Genomic DNA, 27,253 nt, shown 5'->3' with positions numbered 1-27,253 from the left:
CGGTGTACCTCACTTTCTTCCTTTGTCATTTCTTAAAGTCCTCTTTTTTGTGACACCAATGTTATGTTTTATATTGTGATGTTTCTGTGCAGATTTTGAGAATATTTTGTTATTATTAGGGTGCTAGCTAAGTTGTTGTAGGGTAAAAGGGCACTAACCAAGAACTAGAGGACATTCTGATCTCATCTCCCAGACAGAATCCAGGCACTGATCCAGGACTCTACTACCTTCCACTGGGTTCCCAGTTCTTTGTGTCTGATGGTGCTACTTATTTCAGACCTTCCATAACTGGTCTGAATGATGTGGGACAGAGCATAAATGTGGAGAAGCTGAAAGAAACATAATTCCTTTCAAGACAACACCTCACCCAGCATACGTATAAGCCACAAACAGTAAAAGGCTCCCACGTTGCTGCCGCACTCTGTTCTGATAGTCTAAATGTCAAGACTAGCAAGAACTCTTAACTGCCCTCTCCTCCTTAGCTAATGGGAAGGGAGATTTCAGCTCAGTTTCTGCTCCCACATGACAGGTTGTGCATGACTGTGATGACTCTATGGAGGACTGGTCTGGTAACATAATCCAGGCTCCAAAATGTAGGAAGGTCACTTGGACAAGGTACCAAAGATGAACAGGCATCTGGAAAACAGATTGAGGAAAAGGAATTGAAAGGAAACATACCAGGAGACTCTCAAACTTCTTAGCCTCAGTGATGTGGATCCAATTGTCCTTCTCAACAACCTTAATGTGCTTCACCTCATCATTAAACCTGAGGACAGACCATCATCGAAGGGTCAGGTAACTCAAAAATAAACCATAAAATCACAAATAATATGATAAATTTGACAAATTAGATTACACATTAGGCTGGGGGGTTAGTGTTAATCATTACTTTTAAATCATCAGCCACAAATTAATCAATGATACATTGATTTGATTATATTTTTTAAGGATGTAACAAGGAGGTTCCTTGAGGATGGTGTGTTTGAGGTAGTCTGTATGGATTTTTGGAAGATTTTCAACATGGCACCACATGGCAGATGGATCAGCAAGTTAAAAACTCTCAATCTCAGGGCAAGTGTCAACTGATATCCAAATTTAGTTCAGTGGCAGGAAACAAAGAGACAGTATGAAAGGAGACTGGCAGCTAACAAAAAGGAATCTAATAGTTGATGCCTTGAAAAATCCCTCCAAACATAGGATCTGATTTGCATTCCAAGTATAAATGTGTGTGTGTGTGTGTGTGTGTGTGTGAGAGAGAGAGAGAACTCACCATTTCAAAACATCATCAGCATCTTAAGCTAAACGTGAGTTTGTTTTAAATTCCCATGTATTCTCACTAACAGCCCACATCACCTCATTGATCCTTTGCATTGGGTTAGAAAGCACCATTAATAAAAACATGCATTTGTGGCATTGAAAGCTGAGGCTGACTTCTCATTCGAGCACAGCAGCCCTTGGGTGAGAAGGGGGATTGATCTGGATCTCCTGTATCTGCAAAAACATGATTTTTCGGACTGGAAAAGCAGTGCATTCTTATAGGTTGACTTGTACGTCACAATTTACATTAACTGGTATAGGGTGGCAAAAAGGAGGGCTGGGGCCAATTAGGTACCAAAAACATACTGAAAGCAGAGGACATTTCTAAGATACTGAAACAAGTGCACTGGCAACATTTCTTTCTTGGTATATGCCATGGAACGTTATGGTGGAAGACAAGGTAGTCAAGACAGTAGGTGGATTAACATTTGGTAAAGCAAGGTACTACAAGGGTTGATTGTACTTAGGGCTCCAGGTCAAACAGTTTAACTGGACAGTGTGAAAACTTTTCAAAACAATAATCAGGGACAAGGCTAACAGTCACTTGGACAAAATTAATTCAGGAAAGGCAGAACAATTTGTTACAGACAAATTGTGTCCAATGAATTTGAGACTTTTAATAAGATAACAGACAGTTGATCAGGATCATGTGGTTAATGTTGTGAATATGGAAGAGGGACATAGATAGGGGATTGGCTGAGTGACGGGAAACAGCACGAGTGAGTGGTTACTTTTTGACCTGGAAACCAGTTTAAAATAGGGTCCCCAGAGTCAACATTAGGATCCCTGCTTTTCCTCATGTGTATTAATACCCTAGACCGAGTTGCATAGGGTACAATTCCTAAGCCATCACAGAGCACAAAGTTTGGAAATCTTGTGAACTGTGAAAGCATGTGAAATAACTCCACAAATGTCAATATCTCATCACCAAGTTACCCTTTATTTATACATGTAAAGTCCTTAGCCCTGATACAGCCTCATCAGAATCAACACCCAGAGGGTAAGAATCTTTGACCCTCCTGCTTCTATCTGTCACCCAGGGCTCCCTGATTGGGGCTGTTAACCTAGTCCAATCAGGGAACTCATATTACATGAGGTCCACCTGACTGACATCATTATATTTACTACAGGACAGTGATAGGCTTCAGGAGGATATAAACAGGGCACGGAATGGACAGCCGTCTGGAAGATGAAATTCAATGCAAAGGCATGGGAAATATTTCAGTTTGATAAGAAGTTGGAGGAGATGCAATATAAAATAAAGGATTCAATTCTAAAGAGGGTGCAAAAGTAGAAGATGTTGGGATGTATTTGCTCAAATCGTCCCAGACGGTAGGGCTGGTTGAGAATGTGGTTAAAGTGTACAGGATCCCAGGGTTTGTAAATCGAGGCACAGAGTGTGTGTAACCATTATAATACACTGGTTCAGCCCCAACTGAAGATTGTGCCTAATTCAGGGCATTTAATTTTAAAGAAGGCAGTGTAGGTAGGTGAGAGGGTGCAGAAAATATTCATTCAAATATTTTCAGAGATGAGCAGCTTCAGTTACATGGATAGTCTGGAGAAGCTGGGACTGTTGTCCTAGGAGAAGGTTGGAGAGGACAATACATAGAATTAGTCAAAATAACTGAGGGGACTGGACAGAAAGAAACAGTTCTCATTAGTGGCAGGACAAGAACCAAAAGGAACAGATTTAAGACAAATGGCAAAAGAAGCAAAGGTGAGTGAGTGGTTAGAATTTGGAACACACTACCTGGTTATGTGCTGGAGGCAGATTCAGTCTAGGTGTGCTTGAGGGAAGTGGACAATTATGTAAAGAGATACACAGCAGGACTCCAGGAGACAGCTGTATATGGAATAGCTGTTGCAGGGAGTCAGCAGGGACACAAAGCTCCCTGAGTGCTGAAATCGTTCCATAATTCTATTTTCAAGGATATTGCTGAGAATGCAGAATTTTAAAGATGAAATAAAGATTTGGTGTGGCATTTCCTTAGGAACAGAGGGAAATGAAGGGTGATCTGGTCAAAATAAATAAAATTGAGGGGCCAAAAAGAGGGGAGAATAACCAGGGGCAGAGACTGATAGTAATTAGCGGGGTGTTGTCGACATTTTGTTTTCCTTCACGCTCGGCATGGGTTGGAGCCTGAAAAGGTAGAAGACATAGGAACATTCAGGACACTTAAAAACAAAAATATTTGTATGTGCCCTTGAGGTGTTCTAACCAACAAGAATTACTGACAGAGGGCTCAAAACGAAATTAAACAAGATCATATTCATACAGCAAAGACAGACATGATGGACTGAATGACTTCCTTCTGTGCCTTTGGGAAATGTCTTGTTTCCATATTTCCCTGCATCACTAAGAGTAACTGAGCAATGAACAGGCCCCATGTTCACACATAGAATTATGTTTGTTCCAGATGAGGTGACAAACCAGCTCATATCTAGCTACTGCATTTTGTAAAAACACAACGTACTAGTCACCAACCTAATACTAATTGCAAATCTTTCAGCCTCTGCTGTCCGCTCACGGATAAGATATGTCCCAGAAATGTGAGCTTTTAGGAGATTGTCGGCCTGCCCTCGCTCCAGGTTACCCGCAAACCTAGGGAGGAAGATTAAACAAAAACGGTAGATGCTGAAATTCTGAAAAAAATTCACTCAGCAGGTTCAGCAGCATCTATGGAGAGAAAAACCAAGTTAATGCTTCAGGTCTGTAACCTTTCTTCGAAACTGAAACAACAGAAATGCTGGAGTTAGTCTGATATTTGCCTTCCTGTTAATCCGTCTCAGCCCTGGGATGGTTGGATGGGTACAGTGTAGAGAGAGCTTTACTCTGTGTCTAACTCCTTGCTATCCCTGCCCTAGGAGTGTTTGATGGCGGGGGGGGACATTGTAGAGAGAACTTTACTCTGTATCTAACCCCGTGCTGTCCCTGTCCTGGCAGTGTTTGATGGGGGTGGGGGCACAGTGTAGAGGAAGCTTTAGTCTGTATTTAACCCCATGCTGTCCCTGTCCTGCGAGTATTTGATGGGGACAGTGTAGAGAGAGCTTCAGTCTGCATCTAACCCTGTGCTATCGCTGTCCTAGGAGTGGACGATGGGGACAGTGTAGATGGAGCTTTACTCTGTCTCTAACTCCATGCTGTCCCTGTCACTGGGACTGTTTGATATGGGGGGGTGGGGGCAGTGCAGAGAGAGCTTTACTCTGTCTCTAATCCTGTGTTGTCCCTGTTCAGGAGTGTTCAATGGGATGTTTCCTCTTTCCAAGACTTACCATGGGTAGATGCTGTAGTCAGGTTCTTTTGAAGGTGGTTTAATAAAATGCTGAAAGGAGAAATGAAAAGCATTGATTATTTTGTAACTAAGAGACTTTCAACCTGAAAACCTGGGATCAAAGTAGTTCAGCCACACAAGTACAAAGTTTATGGAGAATCGAGCTGCAGTAAATAGGGCAGAAATTACAGCGTCATCAAGAGATATTCCAGATCCTAACCACTCACTGCTTAAAAAGTCCTCTCCTCATGTTGCAATTGTCTCTTTTGTCAATCACCACAAATCTGTTTCCGCTCATCCTTGATCCAGCCACCAATGAGAACTCTGTCCAGTCCTTTCATGATTTTGATCTCTTTCAATTCTCCTCTCAACTTTCTCTTCTCCAATTCCAATTCCTCTAATCTTTCCACACAACTGAAGTTTCTTGGCCCTGCAATTATTTTTGTGAACCTCTTCTGCAGTCTCTCCAATAATTCAAATCCTTCCTAAAAGAGCAGTACACACCCCTCCATCTGAAGCTGGGCTCATGTTTTATACAAGTTGAACAGTTACCCCCTTAATCCTGGGCTCAACGGCCCTATCTGAAAAGCCTAGCATAAACTATATGCTTTATTAACTATTCTCTCAAACCAGTCATCTTTAGAGTTGTATCCTTTCATTTATACTGCCTCTCCTCATTCTTCCAACCAGAGTGTGTCCCCACACACATCTCCACCACTGAGGTTTGCCTGACTGGCCTATAGTTGCTGGGCTTATCCTTACAGCCTTTACAATAAAATCTTGGTGCATTTGATCCAGCATGGTGGCTTCACTGTTATTACCCCTTAGAACTGGGCCTTTTACACTATCCCTCCTACTGCTTCCATTAAATATCATCTTGCGTTTGCCCAACCATTTCATAAGCCTGTCTATGTCCTGTAGTAGTATATTACTATCCTCCCCATGGTTCATAACTCCTCCAAGTTTTGTGTCATCCACAAACTTTTAAATGGCACCTTATACGGTCAGCAAAATCTATCAAAATAAGCAGGATTCCTCATTCCAGCCCAGAGGAACTCCACTGTAGACCTCCCTCCAGTTCAAGAAACAGCTGGTCACTGCTGCTGTCTTCTGTATACTAGACTGACTTTGATTCCATGGGCATCTGATCTATTGACAAGCCTGAGATGGGGCAACTTACCAAATGCCTTTTGCAAGTCCACATAGATCACAACACTGCAAGACCCTCATTAACTGACTTTGTTATCTCTTCACAAAAATTCAAACCAGTTAAACATTGTTAGTCCACATTCAATTACGCTTCCATTCGTAACTTCAACTAACTGTTAAATGTTATCCGAGTTATCAATTTCTAAACGTTTTCTGCCACCAATTTTAAAGTGACTGGCCTGTCATTATTGGTTGATCTTTAGTAAATTTTGTGAGTAAGCGACTGACCACAGCACAACTGAGAACTACATAATGCCTGCCCATATCAATTGGCCTTAACAAACACATCACTGCAATGGCCCAATAATTTTAGCTGCTGAAGATTGTGCAAAAAAGTCATATCTATGTCTCATGTATTTGGGCAGCTGAGATAGGAATGCATTCCAATTCACCCGGTGAGAGTCAGTGTGTGTGGGAGCCATACCCCAGTGAGAGTCAGTGTGTGTGGGAGCCATACCCCGGTGAGAGTCAGTGTGTGTGGGAGCCATACTCCAGTGAGAGTCAGTGTGTGTGGGAGCCCATACCCCAGTGAGAGTCAGTGTGTGTGGGGCTGTACCCCAGTGAGAGTCAGTGTGTGTGGGAGCCATAGCCCAGTGAGAGTCAGTGTGTGTGGGACTGTACCCCAGTGAGAGTCAGTGTGTGTGGGAGCTTTATCACATTGAGATTGCCTTACACGAGCAGACAACATGTGCCAGTGCTTCCCATGTGTGTATCCTGTCCTCCCACATCCTCTCCATTCAGTCAACCCAAAGATTGATTTTGTGTTTTGGAAACCTTCCAGATTCTTATCAACTCAATTTGCTTTTAATGTTTTGTTTAACTGCCAATCTTGTCTGGGACCTTCTCTAAATGTCTAGCTGCTGAATTGGTTTGCATTCTCCCATATCCTACAGGACCTGTGCGTGTCCAGCTCACACTGTGCCAATGGAACTGAGTCTCTTGGCGCAGCTTGGTGGGTTAGTTTTGCCAGCTTCTGAAGGAAGGCCCAAAATGAGCGAGATTCTCAGCACCTGGACATGCCCCAGACAAAACCAGCAGGACGTGACAGGCCCGCTATCCGCTATCCTCACTTACCCGTGAGTCTACCGGACAAGGCTTCACATAGGAGCCTGGGAACCAACCAGACCGCTTGGTTTGAATGACCTTTCCCTGTAACAAAGACAAACATTTTCAGTGGTAGCTGGTTTCACTCGATGTGGTCCAATGACAAGAATGAGACCCCAAAGATATCTCCATCTAAGACCACTGTAACACACCAGCACACAAGCTCCTCAAACTCAGAGCATGTTCAAGTGCAGATTTCCACCCCTCCCGACCTCGAACTGTGCATTCCCCAGACACACACTTCTGTACATGACAATTCAGTGAGAGGGATATCGAGGAATGGAAGAGCAGGTCTTTCAGCCCCTCAAGCCTGTTACACTCATGTGCAGCTGAGCTGTAAAATTGAAAGGACTGATTAGAAATGAATATAACTGAAGCAAAACCAAAAAGAAAATGAAATGGAAATGTTTTGAAATTATATTATTGTGGAAAAGGAACTAGAAGCAATGAAACGCTGGACGGAATGAACATCATAATAAATCTGAAAAGAGCAGAAAAACGATTGGAGCCTGACATATTTCAGAGGATGTCAGAGAAGAAAAGTAAGGAGGACAAGAACAAGAGGAGGAGGACAGGCCAAAACCAGCAGAACAGATCAGAAATACATTGTTTCTTTTGATGGGCATCTCACATTTACACATCACTGGAAACTGATGAATAGGAAATGATTTCCTGATTCAAGAGAACAGCAGGGATTACCAAATTATTTTCCACATTTACATTGATCAGTTAGAGAGAAAGACAATAAGAAGAGACTTCCTGTATCAGTGAACAGGCTTTTCCACAACAGCTTTATGCAGAAATACAACTTAATGATTATCATGGGAGCATAAAAATAAAAGGAGGAGGAGACAGCAGCATTGAGGGGAGTTCAAAGGAGAAGAGAATGGAGAGCTTTAGGGATGAAATGTTAGAGTTCGGACTCAAACGAGCTGAAGGCACAGCTCCCAATAGTTGAATGGTCATTAAAATAATCAGTGATGGAGATCTAAATTGAGGATTGACCCAGTCATAGATGTTCTGGCAGACTTGCTGAGTTTTGATCTAGCCGACGCAATAATGCTCATTCAGAGAGCTAGTGCAGGGACAATGGGCTGAACACACTCCAACATTCTGTAATAATTCTGAACTTTTGGCTGTAAGCTGGCTGGTAAGACCAACCTCCCACCACGGTGAGTCCGGATCTCCTTTCAGCAGTTCGATGACTTCTCCAGTCTGGAAGCTGAGAACCGGTTTCCCCACAGGGGGTGGAGGTGTTCCCTGGAATGCACGAATGGCCAGCATTCTGGGACCTGGAAACAAAACACAAAAGCTGCATTTCCACTGCAGTCCAAACTCATGTTTAAAGGAGAAGGCATGAGGTCACAGTTAACCAGTTTAAATACACAAATACTGACATTGTCAACAGCCACTCTATAGACCCGAGGCTGCGATAGCATCAGAAATAGGGTTGTTATCTCAGTGGGTCAGCACCAAGGGAGAGCTGCACTGTCGAAGGGTAAGTGCTGAGGGAGCGCCGCACTGTCAGAGGGTCAGTGCTGAGGGAGCGCCGCACTGTCGGAGGGTCAGTGCTGAGGGAGTGGGCACTGTCGGAGGGTCAGTGCTGAGGGAGCGCCGCACTGTCGGAGGGTCAGTGCTGAGGGAGCGCCGCACTGTCGGAGGGTCAGTGCCGAGGGAACGCCGCACTGTCAGTGCGTCAATGCGGAGGGAGCGCCGCGCTGTCGGAGGGTCAGTGCTGAGGGAACGCCGCACTGTCAGTGCGTCAATGCGGAGGGAGCGCCGCACTGTCGGAGGGTCAGTGCTGAGGGAGCGCCGCACTGTCGAAGGGTCAGTGCTGAGGGAGCGCCGCACTGTCGGAGCGTCAGTGCTGAGGGAGCGCCGCACTGTCGAAGGGTCAGTGCTGAGGGAGCGTCGCACTGTCGGAGGGTCAGTGCTGAGGGAACGCCGCACTGTCAGTGCGTCAATGCTGAGGGAGCGCCGCACTGTCGAAGGGTCAGTGCTGAGGGAGCACCGCACTGTCGGAGGGTCAGTGCTAAGGGAGTGCAATGTTGTAGATGCCATCCTTTGGCGAAATTAACCAAAATGCCAGGTGGATGTGTAATATTTTTTGCTTAACATTTGATTAAGTTTAGGGGAGTTTCTGCTGGTGACTTGACTGCTAATCACCCATCAACCTGACATAAGAGATGATTGGCTTGTTATCACATCACGATACGTGCTATCTTGCTGTGTGCATATTGGCTGGCTTTTCCTAGATTCCTGCAGTGACCGTGTTGGCTGCTACTGCATTGTCAAAGCGGGAAGTTGAGAACTTGCTGTTTGGAGTGTTTCCCTCACACAGGGATTTACACGTACCTGCTGCCACTGGCTGTCCTCCGTCCTGTGAAGAAAAACAGCAAAGTCATTTTTATGTGTGTGAAACAAGGTGAGTTTGTGAGGACTGTTCAGTGAACAGGACAGAAGAGGAAATGTCAGCCAGCTTCAGCTCAAATTATGCCGATTAAGTCACCAGTCAATCTCCTCTGTTCCTGGAGAAACCAACCTTTAACCGACCCAATCTTTCCTCAACCAGGCAATTTTCAAGCATTTGCAACATTCTTGTAAATTTCCTCTGCACACTGTCTGGAACAATTGTGACCTCCCTGTAGTAGGGTGACTGGAACTGCACACAAAAATCCAGCACTGGCCTAACCAGTGATATAGATAGTTCTAGCATTACATTCACAAGATAACATAACAAGCTCACCAGCACATGCTCACATTGAGAATCTGTGTGTGTGGGACCGTACCCCAGTGAGAGTCAGTGTGTGTGGGAACCGTACCCCAGTGAGAGTCAGTGTGTGTGGGACTGTACCCCAGTGAGAGTCAGTGTGTGTGGGACTGTGCCCCAGTGAGAGTCAGTGTGTGTGGGACTGTGCCCCAGTGAGAGTCAGTGTGTGTGGGACTGTACCCCAGTGAGAGTCAGTGTGTGTGGGACCGTACCCCAGTGAGAGTCAGTGTGTGTGGGACTGTACCCCAGTGAGAGTCAGTGTGTGTGGGAACCGTACCCCAGTGAGAGTCAGTGTGTGTGGGACTGTACCCCAGTGAGAGTCAGTGTGTGTGGGACTGTACCCCAGTGAGAGTCAGTGTGTGTGGGACTGTACCCCAGTGAGAGTCAGTGTGTGTGGGAGCCATACCCCAGTGAGAGTCAGTGTGCGTGGGACTGTATCCCAGTGAGAGTCAGTGTGTGTGGGAACCGTACCCCAGTCAGAGTCAGTGTGTGTGGGAGCCGTACCCCAGTGAGAGTCAGTGTGTGCAGGACTGTACCCCAGTGAGAGTCAGTGTGTGTGGGAACCGTACCCCAGTGAGAGTCAGTGTGTGTGGGACTGTACCCCAGTGAGAGTCAGTGTGTGTGGGAACCGTACCCCAGTGAGAGTCAGTGTGTGTGGGACTGTACCCGAGTGAGAGTCAGTGTGTGTGGGACTGTACCCCAGTGAGAGTCAGTGTGTGTGGGACTGTACCCCAGTGAGAGTCAGTGTGTGTGGGACTGTACCCGAGTGAGAGTCAGTGTGTGTGGGAACCGTACCCCAGTGAGAGTCAGTGTGTGTGGGACTGTACCCCAGTGAGAGTCAGTGTGTGTGGGAGCCGTACCCCAGTGAGAGTCAGTGTGTGTGGGACTGTACCCCAGTGAGGGTCAGTGTGTGTGGGACTGTACCCCAGTGAGAGTCAGTGTGTGTGGGACTGTACCCCAGTGAGGGTCAGTGTGTGTGGGACTGTACCCCAGTCAGAGACAGTGTGTGCAGGACTGTACCCCAGTGAGGGTCAGTATCTTCGTTTAATTAATAACTTACCAAATCATCCGCTGGTAAATCTGGAAAGAAATGGGAGATTTTGTTAGGTAATGAACTGAGCACAGCATTCATGTCACAAACCAGACTTGTGCTCCATGAAAACTCCCATTCTTTTGCCCTTGCCAGTTGTTCCTACCCTCCCTAGCATTTGTTGACTGTTAATTCTTCTGGAGCTTTGGTGACTTGTTTTTATTCCCCTTTTCTAATCAAGCTGTTCTTCTGCAGAGGAGGCAGTGGTCCAAACATTAGCAAGGACGTGTTGAGCGTGGAGCTGCTGGCAGATGGCCAACCAGGCCCAGCGCAGTGGGACACAGCAGTGTGACCATGGAAGCAGGCGACTGACACACAGCGCAGGTACCCCTGGCCCAGCTTTGTGATCACGTCCTATCAATAAATGAAAAAAGACCATTGACATTGAACTCCCCCACCCCTTCAAGAGACCCTTCCGAGGACATTTACAGTGCTTCCAACACAGTGTCCAACAGAGAGGTGTACAGAATCTCATCAGCTGAGTGTGGGTGGATACATTGGCAAAAGCTGGTAACCTACAGGAGCTTTCCTTGCACATGTTTGACTTGATGCCATGAGACCTCACAGGATCCAGATCAGGAGTTGGCCATTCAGCCCATCAGGACTGCTCCTTTATTCAACATATTCATGGCTGAACCTCTACCTCAACGCCATACTCCCATGTTCTCCTGACACTCCTTCATGTATTCAGCCTCTAAAAACTCTCACATTTCTTTGACATATTCATTTCCTCAAATTCTTCATGATAGTGAATTGCACAAGCTTCCCACCCTCAGAGTGAAGACACTTTGGGTCATCTTAGTCTGAAATAATCTTACTGCATGTCCTGAATCTGTGACTTCTCACTCAATTGATCTCATCTCAGCCTCCACTCCACTTTCCCGCCCATCCCCGTAACCCTTTAACCAGAGATAGATTTTTATTAGCAACAGGTTGAAGGGTTAATGGGGAGCAGGCAGGAAGGAGGAATTGAGGCTGAGACGAGAACAGCTATGATCATATGAAATAGCAGAGTAGACTCAAGGGGCTAAATTGCCAACAGGAGAGGCTACTGGCATTATCGCTAGACGTTTAGTCCAGAAACTCAGCTAACGTTCTAAGAACCTGGGTTCGAATCCCATCACAGCAAATGGTCAATTTGAAATCAATAAAACAAAAAGTCTGGAATTAACAGCCTAATGATGACCACTGTCAATTGTCTTAAAAACCTACTGGCTCACTTATGTCCTTTAGGGATGGAAACTGCCATCCTTACCCAGTCTGGCCTACATGTGATTTCAGACCTACAGCCATATGGATAACTCTCAAATGCCCTCTGAAATGAACTAGCAAGCAAATCAGTTGCATCATTCGCTATGAAGTCTGAACAAATAAATGAAACCGGGACGGACCATCTGGCTTTGACCTCGACACTGGAAAAGATGATTTCAGAAACAGCCCTGTCGACCCTGCAAAGTCCTCCCCACTAACATCTGGGGGTTAGTGCTAAAATTGGGAGAGCTGTCTCACAGACTAGTCAAGCAAAAGCCTGACACAGTCATACTCAAAGAATCACACTTGACAGATAACATCCCAGGCACCATGATCACTGTCCCTGGTTATGTCCTGTCCCACAGGCAGGACAGAACCAACAGAGGTGGTGGCACAGTGGTATATAGACAGGAGGGAGTTACTTCAACATTGACTCCAAATCCCATCAAGTCTCATGGTTTCAGGTTAAACGTGGACAAGGAAACCTCCTGCTGACTACCATGTATCGTCCTCCCTCAACTAATGTATCAGTTCTCTTTCCCATCAAACACTTGGAGAAAACACTGAGGATGACAGGGACACAAAATGTATTCTGGGTGGGAGATTTCAATGTCCATCACCGAGCGTGGCTCGGCAGCAGTACAACTGATTGAGCTGGTCGGGTCCTAAAGGACATAGCTGCTAGTCTAGGTCTGTGGCAGGTGGTGAGGGAACCAACAAGAGGGGAAAACACACTTGATTTCATCCTTACTACTTTGCCAGCTGTGGACATATCTGTCCATGGCAGTATTGGTAAGAGTGACCATTGCACAGTCCTTGTGGAGATGAAGTCCCACCTTCACAGTGAGAGCAACCTCTATCGTGTTGTGTGGCCCTATCCCCGTGCTCAATGGGAGAGACTGAACAGATCGAGCAACTCAAGACTGGGGCATCCATGAGACGCTGTGGGCCATCAACAGCAGGACTGTACTCCAACACACTGTGACCTCATGGACCGGCATATCCCCCACTCAACCATTAATGTCAATCCAGGGAATCAACCCTGGTTCAATGGAGAGTGTAGGAGGATGTGCCAGGAGCAGCACCAAGCTTACCCAAAGATGAGGTATCAACCTGATGAAGCCACCAAATAGGACTATTTGCACACCAAACAATATAAGCAGCAAGTGACAGACAGAACTAAGTGATCCCACAACCAACGGATTAAATATAAACTATGCTGTCCTGCCACATCCAAACAATGAATTAAAAACTCACTGGAGAAGGAAGCTCCACAAATATCCCCATCCTCAATGGTGGAAGAGCCCAGCCCATCAGTGCAAAAGATAAGGCTGAAGCATTCTCAGCAATCTTCAGCCAGAAGTACTGGCCTCCTCCAGTGGTCCTCAGCATTACAAATACCAATCTTCAGCAAATTCGATTCACTCCAAGTGATATCAAGGAATGGTTGGAGACACTGGATACTGCAAAAGCTACCGGCCCTGATAACGTTCCGGCAATAGGACTGAAGACTTGTGCTCCCCGAGCCAAGCTGTTCCAAAACAGTTACCACACTGATATCTACCCAACAATGTGAAAAACTGCCCAGGTATGTCCTGTGCACAAAAAGTGGGACAGATCCAACCCCGCCAATTACCATCGCATAATATACTCTCACTTATCAGTAAATTGACGGATGATGTGACCAACAGCACTATCAAGCAGCATCAGCTCAGCCACAATCTGCTCAGTGACACCCAGTTTGGGTTCCGCCAGGGCCACTCAGCTCCTGACCTCATTATAGCCTTGGTTCAAACACAGACAAAAGAGCTGAATCCCAGAGGTGAGGTGAGAGTAACAGCCCTTGACATCAAGGCTGCATTCAACTAAGTGTGGCATCAAGGAGCCCTAGAGAAACTGGAATCAATGGGTCTAGAATATGGAAGATAGAACAGTACAACACTGTACAGGACCTTCGGCCAACAATGTTGTGCCGACCTATTATCCTACCTAGATCAATCCACCCTGCATACCCTACATTTTACTATCATCCATGTGCCTATCCAAGAGTCACTTAAAAGTCTGACTCCACTACCACTGCTAGCAGTGCATTCCTCTATGGAGAAACTACCTCTGACATCTCCCCTCTACCTTCCTCCCATCACCTTAAAATTATGTACCCATCGTAATAGTCATTTCCGCCCTGGGAAAAAGTCTCTGACTATCCACTCTATCCATGTCTTTCATCATCTTGTACAACTCTATCAAGTCACCTCTTATCCTCGTTTGCTCCAATGAAAAGCCCTAGTTCCCTCAATCTTTCCTCATATGACCTGCCCTCCAGTACAGGCAGCATCCTGGTAAATCTCCTCTGCACCCCCTCTAAAGCTTCCACATCTTTCCTATAATGAAGCAACCAGAACTGAACACAATATTCCAAGTGTGGTCTAACCAGGGTTTTATGGAGCTGCATCATAATCTCGTGGCTGTTAAACTCAATTCCCCCGTCAACGAAAGCCAACGAAAGGTATTGGGGGAAAACGCTCCAGTGGCTGTGGTTGTTTGAGATCAGTCATCTCAGCTCCGGAACATCTCTGTAGGAGATCCTCAGGGTTGTGTCCTAGCCCCAGCTATCTTCAGCTACTTCAGCAATGACTTTCCCTCTATCATTTGGTCAGAAGTGGGGATGTTTGCTGATGATTGCATAATATTCAGCACCACTCCTGACTCTTTCGATACTGAAACAATCCGTGTCCAGATCTTGTTGTATCTGAACAATATCCAGACTTGGGCTGATAAGCGACACGTAACATTTGCGCCACACAAATGCCAGGCAATGACCACCTCCAAGAATAGAGAATCTAACTACAGCCCCATGACATTCAATGGTAATACCATCACCGAATCCTCTACCAAAAACTCAACTGGACTCACCACATGAATACGGTGACAAGAAGAGGTCAGAGAGGCTAGGAATACTGCAGCAAGTAGCTCACCTCCTGACTCCCCAAAGCCTGACCACCATCGACAAGTCACAATCAGGTGCATGCTGAGTGGATGGATGAGTGCATTCCAACATTCAAGAAGCCCAACATCATCCAGGACAAAGAAGCCCACTTGATTGGCACATATACAAGCATCCACTACCTCAATCATCAACACTCAGTAACAGCAGTGTGTAATATCTACAAGGTGCACTACAGAAATTCATCATAAATCCTTAGTCAGCACCTTCCAAACGCACTCCAGCTGGAAGGACAACAGCAGCAGATATAGGAGCACTGCCACCTGCAAGAACCCCTCCAAGCCACTGACCATCCTTACTTGGAAATATATCGCTGTTCCTTCACTGTTGATGGGTCAAAATCCTGGAATTCCCTCCACAAGGGCATTGTTGGTCTACTGCAGCAGTTCAAGAAGGCAACTCACCACCACCTTCTCAAGGGCAACTCGGGACAGATAATACATGCTGGCCCATCCAGTGATGCACAAATTCTACAAATGATTGAGAGAAAAGACTCCTGTTCATGGTTCTTACGTTCAGTTTTGGCACAAGCTCCCAACTAAAGAGGAGTTTGGAGGGTCAACAGGGCTGTTACTGTTGTCATTAGCAGTGCTCAGGTCTGTTCTGTTTTATTCCTTGCTATTGACTTTGTAACAGATTTAACATAACTGTGACAAAAACAAAGTTGCTGGAAAAGCTCAGCAGGTCTGGCAGAATCTGTGAAGGAGAAAACAGATTTAACATTTTGCATCCAGTGCCCCTTCCTCAGAATAGTTTTGAAGGGTCACCGGACCTGAAACGTTAACTCTGTTTTCTCCTCCACAAATGCTGCCAGACCTGCTGAGCTTTTCCAGCAACTTTGTTTTTGTTCCTAGTTTAAAGCATCCACAGTTCTTTCAGTTTTTATTTAATATAACTGTGGACTTCCTGGGCCATTTCAGAGGAGTGTTAAGAGTCAACAACAGTTTTATGCAGTCATATGTAGACCATGTCAGGTAAGGATGGCAGATTTCCTTCTCTGAAGGGCATTGGTTTACTAACAATTGAAAATGATTTGATTGTCACCATTGTACTAAGTGTCATTCAATTAATTCAATTTAAATTTTGCCATTAGCCATGGTGAGATTGAAATGTGTATCCCCAGAACATTAGCCTGAAGGTGTAGATGGCTAATCTAGTGACATTACTACTACACCGCAGTAAACAGCCCCTGTGCCAGTACAGATGGATCTTTTTATTAAACCTAGTGGGTTATCTCTCCAGATATAATAAGCGTGGTTAGTAGTAATCAGGTCTGCAGAATCTGAAAGACAGTTCTTCATGTTTCCTGCAGTGGGTGGATACAGGAGACGTGTTGGCTGTGCTTTACGTACTGAGCTTGCATTGTGCTGCTGTCTCCAGGCATTCTTTGTGGGCTCCAGCACCGCAGTTGGAACAGAGGTAGCCCTGGAAAAAGATCCCTCTGTGGGGGGAAAAAGTACAAAAGAACATTAACAAAGGGACTGAAACACAAACAGAAAATACTGTAAGTCCATCAAAGATGGAGGAGAAGGCGCAGTTTGTGCATGAGTGACCAAACAGATCAGCCTCCAGCCCAACACATATGTTTTGCTAAAACACAGATGAACCACCAGGACCTGTGCTAATAGTTCCTTTAAATCAAACATAATATATTTTACCTCTAATACTTTTACATTTCCTGCCCGACCCCTGCTCATGTGGGTGTGACCCTCTACAACTCATCCCTACACACGTCAGTCAGTTATTCAATGATCAGATGGACCAGTGGTAAAATCACACAGAGAATTCCCTCAGGAATATGGATCCTGAGCTCCTGCTCTTACCTCAACAACATTCGACATGCCTTGCAGTTGGTGAATTTATCAAAAGTCGTCATTTGGAAGTTGTGGTAATTTGCTGTCGCTTTCTCAGGTTTAATATTTGACCTGAAAAAGAAGGAATTTAACTGAGACAAAGCCAGCACTGCTCCTTAAACCTTTTATTGAAACTATTAGTTTTGTTATCTCCTTTGCCCTGAGCCTGGTTTGTGATACTCGTACTCACTTGAATCAGTGAATACCCCACACACACACATGGGGACCCAGTGTGAGTTACCCAGCAGCTCTGGGACAGACAGAGCTATGGCTGTCATTGTAAGGCATCAGACTGAAGGCAGGATGAACAGGATTCAATGACAATGACAGTGATGTCTGCTGTCGTTCACACAGCGGTAGAGGAGGAGACCATTCAGCCCCTCTGCTCTGTGTCATACTGACATGAGGAGACCTTTCAGCCCCTCTGCTCCACCACAGACTAGCATGAGTAGATCACTTAGCTCTTCTTACAATCCACGTAAAAAGAGTTTTCACTGGCTCAGACAATTTTTAATTACTGCACTTTTTTTTCTGGTGGAGGATCCCGATTTCCACTCCCACGTGAGGGAAGAAGCTTCCTGACATCATCCCTAAATAATTTGGGTTTGAAAGCTGTACCCCGTTGCTCCCAAATAGACCCTGCCACACCCCTCAGCCAGAATAAATACTGACTCTCCATTGATCCTATTTTATGCTCTAATCATCTTAAACATCCCATTGGAACAACCCTTCACTGACCTTTCCTGGTACAGGAACACACACCTGCTTTATCAAACTAGAGTTTAGAAAAAGAGGGGATAAATCCAGTTGCTGCAGGCCACGTTGGAGCAAACATTAACAATAGGAGGTGAGGGGGAACAATCCTGTTGAGTGTGCGTTAAAACATACAAACAACAGTAGGCCATTCAGCCCTTCACACTGGCTTTGCCATTCAACAAGAAAACCTGGAGAATAGCAGGGCTTGGTTTTCATGCACTACCCCAGGTAGGGAATTATAATGGAGAGTGGTAGAATGGAGCTACCAACAGACAAGGAAGCACCGTAGGGGTAGGGTAGCTAGTTATGGAGGTGAGGTTGGTGAGATAATAATGAATAGTCAGTATGGATTGCAAAATGGGACATTTATTTGACCAATTGATTGAGTTCTTTCAAAAGAGAGCAGAGACCAAAGGAAGGTAATACTGTAAGTGTAACTTTTTTTAAGATTTCCAAAAGGCCTTTCTGATTATGTACCACATTATAAACTAATGAATACAGTCAGAGTACACAGATCGGGAGAAATTAGCAGAATTAGGCAGCTAAGTGAATGAAAATCCAAAAGCAGACAGTTGGAGTAAAGCATAAAGATGACAAAAGATTGGAAATGGAATCCCTCAAGGATCAGCTCTGGGACTTCTGCTTCCAATCACTCCAAATTAAAATCTGAAACCAAAACAGGAAGTGCTAGAAAAACGCAGCTTCTGGCAGCATCTGTGGAGAGGGGAACAGAGTTAACGTTTTGAGTCCAATGACCTTTCTGTTCTGAAGAACAATCTCTGGACTTGAAATATTAATTCTGTTTTTCTCTCCAGATGCAGACTGACCTGCTGAATTTTTCCAGCAATTTCTGTTTTTGTTTCACAACCTCTGCATTTTCCGATGACCCCAAATTGGGGAAAGTCAATACTGAGTGTTGAAACAAATTGCAAGATGCATCAATAAACTTGTGGAATGGGCATCTAACCAGCCAATTAATTTTAACATGGATTAATGTTACATAATACTTTGGTAAGAATGAATATTTCTTGAAAAATGTCTAAGTGTCCTTATAATTTAACCCTTTTATACCTGGAATCTCTCTGGTGAATCTGCACCTACTGTCTCCAAGATTGATACCTCCTAATATTACTCGGTAGGGTTTAAACTAATGTGGCATGTGGGGTGGGAACCAGAGCAGTTGGTCAGCAAATGAAATGACTAAGGAGGAGCCAGAGACTAAGACTCAGTAAAACTAAGAGGAAGATCACAAGGGGGAGGTTACTGAACACAGTGGGACTGGTGGTCTGAGGTATGTTTGGGGAGCACGATGGCTCAGTGGTTAGCACTGCAGCCTCACAGCACTAAGAACCCGGGTTCGATTCCACCCTCAGGTGACTGTCTGTGTGGAGTTTGCACATTCTCCTTGTGTCTGCGTGGATTTCCTCCTGGTGCTCCAGTTTCCTGCCACAGTCCAAAGATGTGCAGGACAGGTGGATTGGCCGTGCTAAATTGCCCATAGTGTTCAGGGTTATGGTTCAGTTTGTGGGTTATAGCGGGATGGGTCTGGGTGGGATGCTCCAAGGGGCGGTGTGGACTTGTTGGGCCAAAGGGCCTGTTTCCACACTGTAGGGAATCTAACCTTAATGCAAGGAGTATGACAGGTAAGGCAAATTAATTTTGATTAATAGATAAGACTAAGATGTTGTAGTTATGTCAGAGGCATGGTGGAGACAGGGATAAAGCCAGCAGCTTAACGTTCTGGGATTTTGTTGTTTCACGCAAGGTAGAGAGGATGTAAATGAAATGGGGGAGCTGCATTACTGATTAGGTTTGGAGGGTATTAGCAATGAGGAGAGATTCAAAAAATTTGGTTTGTTTTCAGTTGAACATTGAAGAATGAGGGTGTAAACTGATTGAAGTTTACAAAATTCTGAGAGAAGTGGATAGAATGGATAATTGGAGTCTTTTTCCCCAAGGTAGAAATGTCAATTACTAGTGATCATAGGTTTAAGTTAAAAGGGAGAAAGTTTAAATGAAATGTGAGACATAAGTTTTTTTTTACATAGAGGGTGGTAAATGGCTGGAATGCGCTGCCAGGGAAGGTGGAGGAGGTGAAAACAATAACAATATTTGAGAGGCATCTTGGCAAATACATGAACAGGCAGGAATAAAGGGATACGGACCAAATAGAGGCAAAAGGTCTTTTGTTTAGAAAGGTATCATGCATCAGTTTAGGCTTGGTGGGCCGAACAGCCTGTCTCAATGGAGTTTAAAAACCGCTCATTCCGCTGTCGAACATCACTTTGACACTTACATTATTCAGTTCCACTGAGATGAAGAGCAACGTGGTGTTAACGTTTTGCACTTTTAACTCTAAATGAACTGTTATCTGGATCCTCAAATTTCTCCACTCCTCCCCGCTTCAGAAATATTCTGAACTATCTGCTGTTCAGATTGGATCATCTAACACTGAACTCCACCTTCCACAGATTTTCCGCTTCACTAAATTGACCCACATATCATTTCATGGGAAAGGAATGTATTCTGGTTGCTGCGAGTAATGGCATGACAGCTACTCGCCAAGTTGCTCAGAGAGTGAAATTTCAGTTTGGATCAAGTACAGCAGTCAGCCTGTCACTGCAGATACAGGACTCACATTGCCATTTCAAACTGCTCCATCCACTTCCTCTTCATCTCCTCTGTTTTACAGAACAGCTGGAATCCCTGCTTCCCCTGAAGGTGAATTAAATAGAAGGCGTAGGACCACTGAAAAACACAAACAGCGAAACTACAGGTTATAAAGACAGGGAAGCAATATCAGGCACACTGATTCCATAAATCGGAGCACAAGGGGCAAATCGGGGTTGGGGTGGGGAATTCACTGCCTGGGATGGGGGGGTGGGAAGGATTGGATTTTCCACCTCAGGGGAGGGGGAGAATTCACCGCCCGGTAGGGGAGGGTGGGAATTCATCACCTGGGGGGTGGGTAAGACCACTGCCCAAGGGGCAATTCACCACCAGGGGGGCAAGGCCACAACCCAGGGGGGCAATTCACCACCCAGGGGGAGGGGGAGGGGGAGGCAATCCACCTTCCAGGGTCAATGCCACAACCCAAGGGGAAATTCACCATGCGGGGGGCAATGCCACAGCCCAGGGTGGGCAATCCACCATCCAGGAGCAGAACAATCTTCATTTGTGTGGAGTTGATCACGAGTCAAACTTCATGCAGATTTGTCAATATGCACAGAGAAGCTTTCCTCAATTTTCATGCAATCCCCGGATGCACTATTTCCTATTGGAGCTTCCCATCCCTGGCCCTGCAGTAATCTATTCCAATCACCCCAATGCCGTGTCAGCCAGACATCACTTTATTCCCTGCTCTGATCTCTCCTGAGTCCAGCAGTTGCAGCTTAATATTATCCTTTGTCTTAGGCAATCCTTTAAGGATGACTTTAGATATGATGACCCTCCCCCTATTCGCCCAGTTGTGTGAATAGTTCCTAACATTTGCTTTGTGTTGGGTCCAAATGAATGCCCTGCTGGACCTGTCACTCAGTTCTTCTATTTATTCCCTGTATAAACCACTGGGAGGACTGTGACCGTCGGAATCTGACAGAATACCACATTTCAAAAAGGTTACATACCCAGTGCTGCACAAATTGTCAACAAGTAACGAGCATCACAAACTATCACCAGGTTAACAATAACCTGCAGCGTTAGCTATCACTGGGCCAACACTCACCATTAACCTGCAGCGTTAACTATCACTGGGCCAACTCTCACCATTAACCTGCAGCGTTAACTATCACTGGGCCAACACTCACCATTAACCTGCAGCGTTAACTATCACTGGGCTATCACTCACCATTAACCTGCAGCGTTAACTATCACTGGGCCAACACTCACCATTAACCTGCAGCGTTAACTATCACTGGGCTATCACTCACCATTAACCTGCAGCGTTAACTATCACTGGGCCAACACTCACCATTAACCTGCAGCGTTAACTATCACTGGGCCAACACTCACCATTAACCTGCAGCGTTAACTATCACTGGGCTAACAGTCACCATTAACCTGCAGCGTTAACTATCACTGGGCCAACACTCACCATTAACCTGCAGCGTTAACTATCACTGGGCTATCACTCACCATTAACCTGCAGCGTTAACTATCACTGGGCCAACACTCACCATTAACCTGCAGCATTAACTATCACTGGGCCAACTCTCACCATTAACCTGCAGCGTTAACTATCACTGGGCTATCACTCACCATTAACCTGCAGCGTTAACTATCACTGGGCTATCACTCACCATTAACCTGCAGCATTAACTATCACTGGGCTAACACTCACCATTAACCTGCAGCGTTAACTATCACTGGGCCAACACTCACCATTAACCTGCAGCGTTAACTATCACTGGGCTAACAGTCACCATTAACCTGCAGCGTTAACTATCACTGGGCCAACACTTACCATTAACCTGCAGCGTTAACTATCACTGGGCCAACACTCACCATTAACCTGCAGCGTTAACTATCACTGGGCTAACACTCACCATTAACCTGCAGCGTTAACTATCACTGGACTATCACTCACCATTAACCTGCAGCGTTAACTATCACTGGGCTAACACTCACTATTAACCTGCAGCGTTAACTATCACTGGGCCAACACTTACCATTAACCTGCAGCGTTAACTATCACTGGACTATCACTCACCATTAACCTGCAGCGTTAACTATCACTGGGCTATCACTCACCATTAACCTGCAGCGTTAACTATCACTGGGCCAACACTCACCATTAACCTGCAGCGTTAACTATCACTGGGCTAACACTCACCATTAACCTGCAGCGTTAACTATCACTGGGCTATCACTCACCATTAACCTGCAGCGTTAACTATCACTGGGCTAACACTCACCATTAACCTGCAGCATTAACTATCACTGGGCTAACACTCACCATTAACCTGCAGCGTTAACTATCACTGGGCCAACACTCACCATTAACCTGCAGCGTTAACTATCACTGGGCTAACAGTCACCATTAACCTGCAGCGTTAACTATCACTGGGCCAACACTTACCATTAACCTGCAGCGTTAACTATCACTGGGCCAACACTCACCATTAACCTGCAGCGTTAACTATCACTGGGCTAACACTCACCATTAACCTGCAGTGTTAAGTATCACTGGGCCAACACTCACCATTAACCTGCAGCGTTAACTATCACTGGGCCAACACTCACCATTAACCTGCAGCGTTAACTATCACTGGACTATCACTCACCATTAACCTGCAGCGTTAACTATCACTGGGCCAACACTCACCATTAACCTGCAGCGTTAACTATCACTGGGCTATCACTCACCATTAACCTGCAGCGTTAACTATTACAATGTTTTTTCAGCGATTTCTCAGCAGCTTAGTTACAGCAACTTACCATCTTGCCATGAGACTGGGAGGCGTGGAAAAGCACAGCAGAGAAATTAATCAGCAGAGTATCAGAGTTAATCAAACCTGAACAATCAGCAAGTAGCATGAGGGAATTTACTGTATTCACGGTTCCTCCTTTTTTTACCAGCTTCAAACATTCTGCAAGAGACTGAATAAATCCCAGCAGCAAAACCCGCTGTGGGAAGCTGCCCAGCAAGGTTTGGAGTCATGTGGATCACAGTGACACTCACCTCTCCTGGGCTGAGTTTGTACTTTTCAGCCAGTGCAGGAGGTCAGGAGTTTGCCAGAGGACCCAGTCAGGACCCATTGTGATGCACTATTTAGTTAAATATCCTCATGATATTCACTGCAAGGTGACACACAGGAAGAACCATCCTTGTATTCCAGAAATTTTAAAATCAACTTTAGAGATAAATTTGGGCAAATGAGAACTGGAATGAATAAACACAGAAACAGAGGAAACCCAGAGAGGGGGTGACGTGAGTGTGAAACAGAAAGGGGGAGACATGGAACAGAAGCAGAGACGGGGAGACGTGGGGGAGGAGCAGAACAGGGGAGACACAGACGGGGCAGAAACAAACAGGGGGACGTGGAGGGGATTTTTTTTATTATTCATTCACAGGATTAGAGTGTCGCTGGCTCGGCAGCACTTATTGCCCATTTCTTATTGTCCAAAGGGCAGTTCAAAGTCAACCACATTACTGTGGGTCTGGAGTCACATGTAGGCCAGACCAGGTAAGGATGGCAGTTTCCTTCCCTGAAGGGCATTAGTGAACCATTGGGTTTTTCCGACAATCACAATGGATCCATGGTCATCATTAGATCCTTAATTCCAGATATTTAATTGAATTCAAATTCCACCATCTCCCGTGGTGGGATTCGAACCCAGGTACCGAGAATGTTATCTGGGTCTCTGGATTAACAGGCCGGCGATGATACCACTAGGCCATCACCTCCCCTGGATGGTTGAAACAGAAAGGTGGACGTATGGGATAGATGCGGGAAAGAAACAGAACAGGGTAACATGGAGGGGGAAATTGAAACAGAGAGGTGGAGACACAGGCGAGAAACAGAGAGGGGTTTGAAACGGGGGACAAACAGACGGAGGAACATGGAGAGGGTGTTTGAAACAGAGGGGGGGGTTGACACGGGGGAGAAACAGAAAGGGGGGCATGGAGGGGGCAGCTGAAACAGAGAGGGGGAGGCACGGGGAAGAAACAGGGACATGGAGGAAATGGCTGAAATAGAAAGGTGGAGTCATGGGGGTAAAGCAGAGAAGAGACGACACGGGTGGGTGAAAGTGAATGGGAAAGACTCGGCGGCGGATGAAATAAAAGGACATGGGGAGCAAGATGTGAATGAACAGTGAGGGGTGTGTTGCTGAGAATCATGAACATTTGTTTAAACTTTGAAAGTGAGAGCAGTATGTGGGCCTGGGAGCGCAGCTTACACCATCATTTGCAATTGCCTAAAACTTCTCACACCTCACCACCACCCCCTCACCCATAACCTAATCCCACCCTCTTAATAAGAATGCTTAAAGGATCATTGGGTTTACAAACAGAGGCAGAGTATAAAAGTGAGGAAGTGATGCTACAACTCTACAAATCGTTGGTCAGAACACATTTGGAGTAATGTGTTCAGTTCTGGATATTTCATTTACGGAAGGATGTGAAAGCCCTGGAGAAAGTTCAAAGGAGATTTACTAGAATGATACCAGGAATGAGAGATTTTAGATAAAAGGAAAGATTAGAGAGATTGAACATATTCTCCATAGAGCAGATAAGGTTAAGGGGTGACCTTATTGAGGTGTTTGAAATTATGAACAATTTTGACAGGGTAAAAATGGATATTCTGTTCACAATAGTTGGTAAGTCTGTAACTAGGGATCACAATTTCAAGATTGTCAGCAAGAGAGCTAAGAGTGAGATGAGGAAAAATCTCTTCACTCAGAGATATTAGGAATTGGAAACATCTGCCTGGGAGAGTGGTGGAGGTGGATTCCATAGGTTTCAAAAAAAAAGCTGGATATATATTAGAAAGGATGAAGTTAGAAGGCTATAAAAGCTAGGGCTGGGGATGGGACTGGATATCGGGAGCTGGTACTGGCATGATGGGTCGAAAGCCTCCTTCTGTATTGTAAATTTCTTTGAATCTACCCCTGCTTCACTAACAGAATCAAATCATCCACACCCCTACGTAACACAGCCATCACTGATGTCTCCAGCCAATCTACCATACAGTCTGAAGACGGTGACGCCATTGCACCAGTATGTTGCTTCTTTCTGAAGCCCAGAGACTGAGTCAGGGATTCACACAGTTACCTTTCGTAAGTCCTTGTTGTTCATTGGATCATCAGTTACTTTATGAGCCTGTAGATCAATGGTCTCTTTTAGCTCATAGTTATATCCTTTCCTCTTACACACAATCACTGCCTTATCAAACAGAAACAAGTATCTGGAAGACAAAAAGCAACATTCCAGATCATTCCAAAAAAAACCTCAAATAACACAAAAAACACAAGCATGAGACTTCATTTCTATCTCCACCAGCTCCTACACACACTGACTCTCACTGGGGTACAGATCCCACATGCACCGACCCTCACTGGGGGGGCGGGCTCTCACACACACACACTGACTCTCACTGGGGTACAGGCTCCCACACACACACACACTGACTCTCACTGGGATACAGTCCCACACACACACACACACACACACACACACACACACACACACACACACACACACACTCTCACTGGGATACAGTCCCACACACACACTGACTCGCACTGGGATATAGTCCCACACACACACTGACTCTCAATGGGGTACAGTCTCACACACACTGACTCTCACTGGGGTACAGTCCCCACACACACTGACTCTCACTGGGGTAGAGTCCCCCACACACACTGACTCTCACTGGGGTACAGTCCCACACACACAGTGACTCTCACTGGGGAACAGTCCCACACACACACAGTGACTCTCACTGGGGTACAGTCCCACACACACAGTGACTCTCACTGGGGTACAGTCCCACACACACAGTGACTCTCACTGGGGTACAGTCCCACACACACACAATGACTCTCACTGGGGTACAGTCCCACACATACTGACTCTCACTGGGGTACAGTCCCTCACACACAGTGACTCTCACTGGGGTACAGTCCCTCACACACAGTGACTCTCACTGGGGTACAGTCCCACACACACAGTGACTCTCACTGGGGTACAGTCCCACACACACACACTGACTCTCACTGGAGTACAGTCCCACAGACACTGACTCTCACTGGGGTACAGTCCCACACACACACTGACTCTCACTGGGGTACAGTCCCACACACACAGTGACTCTCACTGGGGTACAGTCCCACACACACACAATGACTCTCACTGGGGTACAGTCCCACACACACTGACTCTCACTGGGGTACAGGCTCCCACACACACTGACTCTCATTGGGGTACAGTCCCACACACACTGACTCTCACTGGGGTACAGTCCCACACACACTGACTCTCACTGGGGTACAGGCTCCCACACACACTGACTCTCATTGGGGTACAGTCCCACACACACTGACTCTCACTGGGGTACAGGCTCCCACACACACTGACTCTCATTGGGGTACAGTCCCACACACACTGACTCTCACTGGGGCACGGCTCCCACACACACTGAACTTTAACCTGGGGCACACTCACCGATCCTGTTTTGTTCGGTTAACTATGGAGCAGACTTTTAATTCACCATCAATCTTTGGTCTCCCATAATTTGTCAGAGATGTGTGCTGTTAAAACAAAATGGGTGATAAATTTCGATTCCCAAAATGCAGCCAACACTCACCCTCCCCAATCACAGATGCACCCTCCCCTCTCCTGCAATCAACTGACCTTCAGCCATACGTACCCCTGCCACACGGATAGTCTCCCTAATTGCAGACACTCACCCTCCCCGTCCCCTTCTGCTGTCAGCCCCCTCCTTTCCCTCCTGTTGCACATACCCCAGCCCAGTGATCTCCAACATTTATTTCCAGGACTCTCCATCAGAGGCCACATTACTGACCCTTAAGTTGGAGCTGAGAAATAATTAAACTCTGCCTGCAATCAACGAGGGGCTCATGACCAATGTGCACAAACAGCCCAAGTTTTTACAATTG

General features: G+C 45.8%; 1 protein-coding gene across 7 annotated transcripts in view; it reads right to left on the bottom strand.

Moving 5' to 3' along the window:
* vav2 (vav 2 guanine nucleotide exchange factor) overlaps nucleotides 1-27,253 on the bottom strand; it is a 188,033-nt gene that overhangs the window by 23,031 nt on the left and 137,749 nt on the right. For 4 of the 7 annotated variants that reach the window (XM_059638209.1, XM_059638210.1, XM_059638204.1 and 1 more), the window contains exons 13-25: nucleotides 26,799-26,884; nucleotides 25,404-25,536; nucleotides 23,066-23,080; nucleotides 20,268-20,377; nucleotides 16,844-16,945; nucleotides 16,373-16,461; nucleotides 10,736-10,755; nucleotides 9,261-9,285; nucleotides 8,067-8,197; nucleotides 6,876-6,950; nucleotides 4,594-4,643; nucleotides 3,806-3,922; nucleotides 679-766 (exon numbers count right to left, since the gene is read on the bottom strand). In XM_059638209.1, coding sequence (XP_059494192.1) covers nucleotides 679-766; nucleotides 3,806-3,922; nucleotides 4,594-4,643; nucleotides 6,876-6,950; nucleotides 8,067-8,197; nucleotides 9,261-9,285; nucleotides 10,736-10,755; nucleotides 16,373-16,461; nucleotides 16,844-16,945; nucleotides 20,268-20,377; nucleotides 23,066-23,080; nucleotides 25,404-25,536; nucleotides 26,799-26,884 — 1,041 coding nt within the window. The remainder of the gene's footprint in view (nucleotides 1-678; nucleotides 767-3,805; nucleotides 3,923-4,593; nucleotides 4,644-6,875; nucleotides 6,951-8,066; nucleotides 8,198-9,260; nucleotides 9,286-10,735; nucleotides 10,756-16,372; nucleotides 16,462-16,843; nucleotides 16,946-20,267; nucleotides 20,378-23,065; nucleotides 23,081-25,403; nucleotides 25,537-26,798; nucleotides 26,885-27,253) is intronic. The other 3 variants (XM_059638205.1, XM_059638208.1, XM_059638211.1) reach the window with 2 other exon arrangements.

The sequence above is a fragment of the Stegostoma tigrinum genome, chromosome 29 (assembly GCF_030684315.1).
Source record: "Stegostoma tigrinum isolate sSteTig4 chromosome 29, sSteTig4.hap1, whole genome shotgun sequence".
Classification (NCBI taxonomy): domain Eukaryota; kingdom Metazoa; phylum Chordata; class Chondrichthyes; order Orectolobiformes; family Stegostomatidae; genus Stegostoma; species Stegostoma tigrinum.
The sequence above is the reverse complement of the archived record's forward strand: the minus strand, read 5'-3'. Positions and strand labels throughout refer to the sequence as shown.